Here is a 7412-nt window from a genome sequence, read left to right as displayed (position 1 = left end):
CTACGGAAACGTCATCCAAGTGCTTTTTTATTTTGAAAATAATAAATGAAGCAACATTTGTTTCTGCACATTTAAACCATATCTAGCGAATACAGCCGAATAATATATTATACCGTAAAAGAGACCTAGGACTTTCAGGACGTTCAATTTATGCAGTTTTACTCTGCATCGTCGTGTTAACTACCACGCTGGTGATGGCCTTGTGCGTCGGTGCTTCCACCGGAGTTTCCACATCCGGTGCGTGGAAAAAGTAAAGCATAAAACCTGCCGCCAGCGCGAAATGGGCCAGCTCAACGACCAGCACGATCAAGAGTGAGTACTTGGACTTTTTTAGCGCCGGCATCAGAATCATCAGCAGAGCAAATCCGGACAGAAATGCGCCCGTTATGACCAGTAACCATTGGAACAGTGATACCTGGTGGGAAATTGAATTGAAATGTATCCCTTATTTCTAGACACTTGCAGCGTGATTGATCGTACCTGAATGGTCCAGAGAACGGACACCGGAATGTAGATTGCGAGCGAGTACCCATACACACAGACCAATGAGAGTAGACTGGGCGTACCGACCGCTTGCTGCTCGTCTTCCTCATCATCGATCGCCATCTCGTTCGTGTGTGTGCTCCATTTGAGAAATGCCCAGAGTGCACCGGGAACCAGCAGGGCGTACGTTATGATAGCGGTGGCCGAATACGACACGAGATGGAAATTGTACCTCCAATGATGGTTTCCCGTATTCTGTAAATAGCTCGCCATATTGCCGGAAATGGCAATTGTGAAAATCTGCAAGTAAAAAAAACGGTACGTGTACGATCTATGCGAAAAATGTAGAAGGAGCAAATACTACGACACACTTACCAGTGTTAGCACGATCCAGACCGGTCCATACAGATCCGGATTCGTGGCAATGTTTAGCTTCAGATAATTGACGGGTGCGCGCTTGGGAATCATCGATGTGGCAATGCGATCCACCACAATCATTGTATCCACGTCGAAAAAGTGTTGGTAGTACTCCAAGCTGAAAATCGAACCTCCCTTCGATGTGGTGTTTACTGTTGTCGGTGGTGGCAACAATGGACGTCGTTTCATTAGCGAATCGTGGAACACATTTTTCCTTGCTGTGTTTCAGTCCTTACCTTTTGGTGTTCCATCGTCCTCATCCTGATCATCGAGCTTGGGGTGCGATCGCTGCGGTGAATTAATGTTGATTTGTGCACTTTGGCTTCCGCTGGCTTCGTTCATCAGCGGAAATTCTTTGAACGACAACAAATCATCCACGGATGCATCCATTTTCGATTAGTAAATAAACCTGCTGCTCCGGAGCCGTGTGTGTGTGTGTTGAGTGTGTTTGTGAATCCTTCCTGGTTGCTTGGATTGCGTCAGTTTGACGTTTCGAAAAAAGTTCTCCCGATGACAGTACCCGTTGTGTGTTTACCTTTTTTGATTTGCATTTTGGAATTTCAATTTCACTACGCATGCAGTTGAGGAATGCAAAAAACTGCCAACAAATCCACGAATCGCAAGCACGCTGGTGAAAAAGTCTCTTTTCCGTTTTATTACAACTTCTCACAATTTAACGACAAGAGTATGTGCGTGCAACTATAGCTGGAAAAGTTTTCCAAAATACATCGTTCCGTTGACCAATTTTGTTCTATTTTTACAACCTTACCTAATACTACTAAGCCAACACTACTAGACAACTGCACGTATACTGCACGCATTGTGTTCATCTAACCGCCGCCAACCGGCTCGAAAACCCACAGATAAGGCACATTGTGTCATTGAGCATGAGAGGTGAAGCTTGCCCGGAGCAGAGCAGAGCAGCTAGACGATGTCCATCGTTAACGGAATCATAAGACAGTTGTTGAGCATTTTACTGTTTGCCAGCGCGGGCAGATTGTCCACCTTCTTGTACTGGATGTACAGCTTCAGCATCCGTATCTTCCAATTGTTGTTCTCCATCGGATCACGCCGCAGCCCGATCAGTGTTTCAAACTCCCCCAGACACACGAACCGATTGTCCGGACCGGGCTGATTGTTGTACACGACGCCGCACGAAAGGGCCAGCACGCCCGACTCCATGATGCGGCCCTGACACCCGTCAAACATAATGTTCGGCACTAGCTGAAAGTTGTACTGGAACTTCAGGCTTAGGATCAGATTGATGATGTCCTGTGGGCCGCACACCTGTTCGGTGCCTTGCTGCGTTTCACTGATTTCCAGCATTACGGTACAGTTGGCATCGTTCCAGAACGCACTTTCATCGAGCGAGTTGCGGTTCCACTTGAGAAAGAACCACACGGTGTAGTCGAGTGCGAGCAGATTCACTGGGTACTGCTCGAGCCCGGGTGGATCCGTATCCGACTCGGTATCACCGGGTCCGTTGGTATTTTCGCTGAAAAACACACCATTAGAAGACGCGGCCAAAGCGTTATAGTTATCGATGTGGTTTTGAAGCGTTGTCCCGCTGGAACAGCTCGATTCGGCGGATGTCGATGGAAATGCGTACGATGCGGACGATGGCCCCGGCAGATCGTGAGATGAGGGTACGTACGATGGTGCGTCCGTGGAGCTGCCGTATTTGCGTCGCCAGAGCTGCAGACAATGCTCGATCAGCATCGCCTTCGAACTGTCCTGTGGTAAGTTAATGCTGTAGCTTTGCAGGTATTTGATGAGGTACTCTGTTTTAACGATATTTTTAGCCAGCAACGTTCCAGCATCACGGCAATGTTCCATCATCACGTTTAAAGACTCTAAAATAAAATAAAAACAACCGGTAAGGATTAGGACACAAAATTGGGGCGCCAATGCTCTGTGTTCGTTATCGTGCATAAGCGCCAGCGAATTAATGGGTTGGCCAACCAGCACCAATCATTTCAATTATTTATCAAATCCAGCCACCATAAATCAAGCAGAAGCGAAGAAGATTTCCTCCGCCAGACCACCCCTCCCCCCCCCCCCTCATTGCTCCTACAACTACGATTGATAGATAAGCGCGATATCATAGGCAGCCAACCAACCAGACCCATACAGGCCATAAAAACATACTTTCCAACGTGATCTCTTTGATGGAGTTCTTCGAGATGATGTTCCCAATCGCTAGCGTAACTTTGCGCACTTCAGGATCAACCTGCGTGAAGAAGTCTGCGATGCCATTACGCTCATGTTCCGCCGATATCACCATTCTGCTGCTCCGTAGTGTGAAGCTCCGTTGTGTGTTGAGTGTGATAAAACGCAGACAAACTTCCGGTTTCTCGATCCCTATCGCAACGCCACTCCCTCCGCCACCGGCTTTGTACAGGTACGATTTGACGAAGCGCGCACAAAAACACCTCAACACTTATTATACGCGGAAGAGTTTAGAAACTAGTTTGGGGTGGGTGGGATCTTGCGTTTCGAATGATGCAGGTGTGTAGAGATGTTCAATAACAACAACAACAAAATACGTTGTTATGCTACGGGACACTATTTTCGTGCCCGTGCCTTCCTCATTTCGCAGTCTTTTCACTATTCCGCTTTGCACGCTGCTTCGTAACATATGACTGAAAAATAACACCGCCGCGGGGCAGTGTTGCCAGGGCGATCTTTAATTTGAAAAATATTCCATCACTGCGGGAAAATATCGCGTTGGCAGTGTAAAATATTTAGAAAAGTACGCAAACACCATAAAAGTTTATGGAAAAACATTTTCTCCAGTCGAAATTATGCCTTTTCTTAGCTGTTTTCCTAAAGATTTTTGGAAGCGAAACTGAAAAGGAAAAATGGTACTTGGGGAACACCTAGCCGGCTGTCAACAACATGTTATGACACATGCAGCTGTCACACACACGTTCAACTGCACATTATGGCTCTTCTACACCGCGCAGAAAACGATCTGTCTCGTTTCAACAAAGTTTGAGACATAGAATACTCTCTATTTTTTGTTCCATTTCGAAGGCAAAACCAAACAAATATTTCACACAGTGTTTCTTTATATTACTACTATCCTTTCGTTGCACTCCCGCAATTCTGAAACAACAAACTAATCGATTGCGAAACTATTGTCTCGCCATCGGTCTCGCTCTATCTAAACGAGCCCATCACAATTTTCATCACTCAACTCATCACAGCTCACCACACACGCACGAAACTTGTAAGCCGAATTTCATCAACACGCAGCGCGCTTGCAGAATTTGCGAAGATTGTGTAATAAAGTGTATTATGTTTTAAAGTACTTTATAGAGGCTTGCTGCAGCTAGGGAGGAGAGTTTGTATGTGTACGATATAGTAAACGCATAAAAAAAACCCATCCAGCACCATCACCTCGATCCCAGTGAAGATGGCCTATCGTGTCCTGACGACAGCCAAAAAGCTTGAATCCGTTCTCATCGGGCTGAACCGACCACCGCACCGTACCGTGAATGGGCAGGACTGTGAACAGGTAAACAACAACACACCGGATAGCATTCGAACTGCCGACGATGCTCTAACTACGCTTTCATCCAAATCCAAACTCACAGATCATCCGCAGCCTCAGCTACCTACAGTCGCGTAGCAACAAAACATGGAACGAATTCATTCACCGCATACAAGTGTTCTGTGAGAAGCCACCGAAAGGGTTCGAGAAGTACTACAAACCACCGGGTGCTGCGGCCAGTGCCGGCCTGCAGCAAAAGCAAGCGGGCCAAGCTGGTGACAGTGCCGGCAGCAGTAAAGCAGATGGTCCAGCGGCCGAACAACAACAGTCCGCCGCCCAGCAGCCGGATGCATCGTCTCGAAAGAATGATTGGAATTTGGGCATGTTTTCGCCTCAACCGGCACGCGGGAAGGGTGGTTCCAGTGGTGGAGGCGGATCCGGACGGCCTATCGGTGGAGGGGAGGATGGCGATAAGGAGAAAATGTTGATCTTTGGTGCGTTGGCTGGCATTGCGCTGATATCGGCCATTGCTTTCTTCGAGATGGGTTACAAGGAAATAGCGTGGAAGGAATTCGTGAACAAGTACGTGTGAATTGTTCGGATACTGACTCCTGATTCCTGTCCTAATGAAATGGTTTCTTTCCATCCAATAGCTACCTCGCCCGTGGCATCGTTGACAAGCTGGAAGTGGTTAACAAAAAATGGGTCCGAGTTAAGCTAACGCCCGGCAATGCTACAGATTCTTCGGTATGGGACCTCCCGTCCTTTGCGGAAGTGGCGTAATGCTACAAATGAAACTTTCTTTTTCTTTTTAGGGCGTCCTATGGTTTAACATCGGCAGCGTGGACTCGTTCGAGCGCAATCTGGAGAGTGTGCAAACGGACATGAACATCGAGCCGGTCAACTTTGTCCCGGTGATTTATCGCAGCGAGCTCGAAGCGTCCAGCCTGACCGGTCTGCTGCCGACACTGCTCATTATCGGCTTTCTCGTGTACATGATGCGACGCTCGTCGGAGATGATGGGCGGTGGTCGGGGTGGACGTCGCGGAGGTGGTCTGTTCGGCGGTGTCATGCAATCGACCGCAAAGCTAATCAATGCTAATGAAATCAACGTCGGTTTCAAGTAAGTGGCCGACCGTGACCAAATACTCTCGCACAGTGCTCGGGAACTGAACCGGACATTTTTTTTCTCGTTTTAGGGATGTGGCCGGCTGCGAGGAGGCCAAGATCGAAATTATGGAGTTTGTTAATTTCCTCAAAAACCCCCAACAGTATATTGATCTTGGAGCGAAAATCCCCAAGGGAGCAATGCTGACCGGTCCACCGGGTACGGGAAAAACGTTACTCGCAAAGGCGACCGCTGGGGAAGCGAACGTCCCGTTCATTACCGTGTCGGGTTCGGAGTTTTTGGAAATGTTTGTTGGTGTTGGGCCGTCCCGGGTACGCGACATGTTTGCGATGGCCAGGAAGAACGCACCGTGCATTCTGTTTATCGATGAAATCGATGCCGTTGGACGAAAGCGTGGCGGCAAAAGCTTCGGTGGCCATTCGGAGCAGGAAAATACGCTCAATCAGCTGCTGGTGGAGATGGATGGGTTTAACACCACGACCAACGTGGTAGTGCTGGCCGCCACCAACCGGGTGGACATTCTCGACAAGGCACTGCTGCGACCGGGACGCTTCGATCGACAGATTTACGTGCCAGCGCCCGACATTAAGGGGCGCGCCTCTATCTTCAAAGTGCATTTGGGACCGCTCAAGACGGACCTGGACAAGACGGATTTGGCGCGCAAAATGGCGGCCCTTACGCCAGGCTTTACCGGCGCGGACATTGCGAACGTGTGTAACGAGGCGGCACTGATCGCGGCGCGAGATTTAAACGAATCCATCATAATGAAACACTTTGAGCAAGCGATCGAACGAGTAATTGCCGGTATGGAAAAGAAAACGAATGTCCTGTCGCCGGAGGAGAAGCGCACGGTTGCGTATCACGAGGCCGGGCATGCGGTTTGTGGCTGGTTCCTGGAGCACTCGGACCCGCTGCTAAAGGTTTCGATTATTCCACGCGGCAAGGGTCTCGGGTATGCGCAGTACCTGCCGAAGGATCAGTACCTGCTGACGACGGAACAGCTGTACGATCGCATGTGCATGACGCTGGGCGGGCGTGTGTCGGAGGAAATCTTCTTCGAGCGCATCACGACCGGGGCGCAGGACGATCTCAAGAAAATTACCGACAGTGCGTACGCACAAATCACGCGCTTCGGCATGAACAAAAAGGTCGGCAACGTGAGCTTCGACAGCTCGCAGCCGGGCGATCCAATGTTCACGAAACCGTACTCGGAGCAGACCGCCCAGATCATCGACGAGGAGGTGCGGGCCCTGATCGACCGGGCGTACGTGCGAACGAAAGCGCTGTTGACGAAGCATCGGGCCGACGTGGAGAAGGTGGCGGAACGGTTGCTGAAGAACGAGATCCTCAGCCGGGACGACATGATCGAGCTGCTCGGCAAGCGCCCATTCCCCGAGAAGTCGACGTACGAAGAGTTTGTGGAGGGTACGGGTTCGTTCGAGGAGGACACGACGCTACCGGACGGGTTGGCTAGCTGGAACAAAGAGAAGGTACAGGAGAAGGAAACGAGCGTGAAGGGGGACGATGGGGGCAAGGTGAAGGCGTAAGTTTGGGGGTGAGCATGTTACTAGTTGATCAAGCGAAAAGTTCATTCAAGCTGTGTTCTGCAAAACGTCCGGGACGAAGAAAATAAATTCTATCGCGAGTGCGACGGCCTGATGCAATACACTCTAGTTCAAAATAATCTATCATTTATATAGAGCATGAAATAGTGTAAAAAAAAGCGAAAAATGATTTATTTTCTCTAGGCCAAATAGTAAACCGGCGACGGTTACCATTGTAGCTTAAACATTATGGTTTTACCTAAGAACACATTACGATGGAAAATTAACACCATTTCCATGCTTAAGTAGAAAAAAACGCTTTAAAGGTAAAAAGACAAAAAAA

The 7412-nt window shown here is 48.9% G+C and overlaps 3 protein-coding genes across 3 annotated transcripts; 1 reads left to right on the top strand and 2 right to left on the bottom strand.

Moving 5' to 3' along the window:
* Positions 1-11: 11 nt before the first annotated feature.
* On the bottom strand, positions 12-1293 carry LOC118514247 (protein YIPF1). The gene is made up of 4 exons (XM_036060960.1): positions 1137-1293; positions 859-1052; positions 481-783; positions 12-415 (listed from the first exon to the last, which is right to left on the bottom strand). Exons 1-4 carry the CDS (start codon positions 1288-1290, stop codon positions 149-151), a joined length of 918 nt encoding a protein of 305 aa, XP_035916853.1. The 5' UTR covers positions 1291-1293; the 3' UTR covers positions 12-148.
* A 231-nt stretch (positions 1294-1524) lies between these two features.
* On the bottom strand, positions 1525-3579 carry LOC118514238. Its single transcript, XM_036060941.1, has 2 exons — positions 3049-3579; positions 1525-2753 (listed from the first exon to the last, which is right to left on the bottom strand). The coding sequence occupies exons 1-2, from the start codon at positions 3182-3184 to the stop codon at positions 1825-1827; spliced, it is 1065 nt and encodes a 354-aa protein (XP_035916834.1). The 5' UTR covers positions 3185-3579; the 3' UTR covers positions 1525-1824.
* A 346-nt stretch (positions 3580-3925) lies between these two features.
* LOC118514222 (AFG3-like protein 2) lies at positions 3926-7198 on the top strand. The gene is made up of 6 exons (XM_036060920.1): positions 3926-4132; positions 4212-4420; positions 4500-4978; positions 5050-5143; positions 5212-5519; positions 5596-7198. The coding sequence occupies exons 2-6, from the start codon at positions 4319-4321 to the stop codon at positions 7070-7072; spliced, it is 2460 nt and encodes an 819-aa protein (XP_035916813.1). The 5' UTR covers positions 3926-4132; positions 4212-4318; the 3' UTR covers positions 7073-7198.
* Positions 7199-7412: the final 214 nt, after the last annotated feature.

The sequence above is a fragment of the Anopheles stephensi genome, chromosome 3 (genome assembly GCF_013141755.1).
Source record: "Anopheles stephensi strain Indian chromosome 3, UCI_ANSTEP_V1.0, whole genome shotgun sequence".
Lineage (NCBI taxonomy): Eukaryota > Metazoa > Arthropoda > Insecta > Diptera > Culicidae > Anopheles > Anopheles stephensi.
The sequence above is the reverse complement of the archived record's forward strand: the minus strand, read 5'-3'. Positions and strand labels throughout refer to the sequence as shown.

Excerpts from the sequence above, each read along its gene's own strand:
- LOC118514247 (XM_036060960.1), bottom strand. The coding sequence starts at position 1,290 with ATGGATGCATCCGTGGATGATTTGTTGTCGTTCAAAGAATTTCCGCTG. Across the intron at positions 1,053-1,136 it reads GGACGATGGAACACCAAAAG|TAAACACCACATCGAAGGGA; the intron begins GTAAGGACTGAA and ends CACCGACAACAG. Across the intron at positions 416-480 it reads CCGTTCTCTGGACCATTCAG|GTATCACTGTTCCAATGGTT; the intron begins GTACGATCAATC and ends ATTTCCCACCAG.
- LOC118514238 (XM_036060941.1), bottom strand. The coding sequence starts at position 3,184 with ATGGTGATATCGGCGGAACATGAGCGTAATGGCATCGCAGACTTCTTC. Across the intron at positions 2,754-3,048 it reads CAAAGAGATCACGTTGGAAA|AGTCTTTAAACGTGATGATG; the intron begins GTATGTTTTTAT and ends ATTTTATTTTAG.
- LOC118514222 (XM_036060920.1), top strand. The coding sequence starts at position 4,319 with ATGGCCTATCGTGTCCTGACGACAGCCAAAAAGCTTGAATCCGTTCTC. Across the intron at positions 4,421-4,499 it reads ATGGGCAGGACTGTGAACAG|ATCATCCGCAGCCTCAGCTA; the intron begins GTAAACAACAAC and ends CCAAACTCACAG. Across the intron at positions 5,144-5,211 it reads GCAATGCTACAGATTCTTCG|GGCGTCCTATGGTTTAACAT; the intron begins GTATGGGACCTC and ends TTTTCTTTTTAG.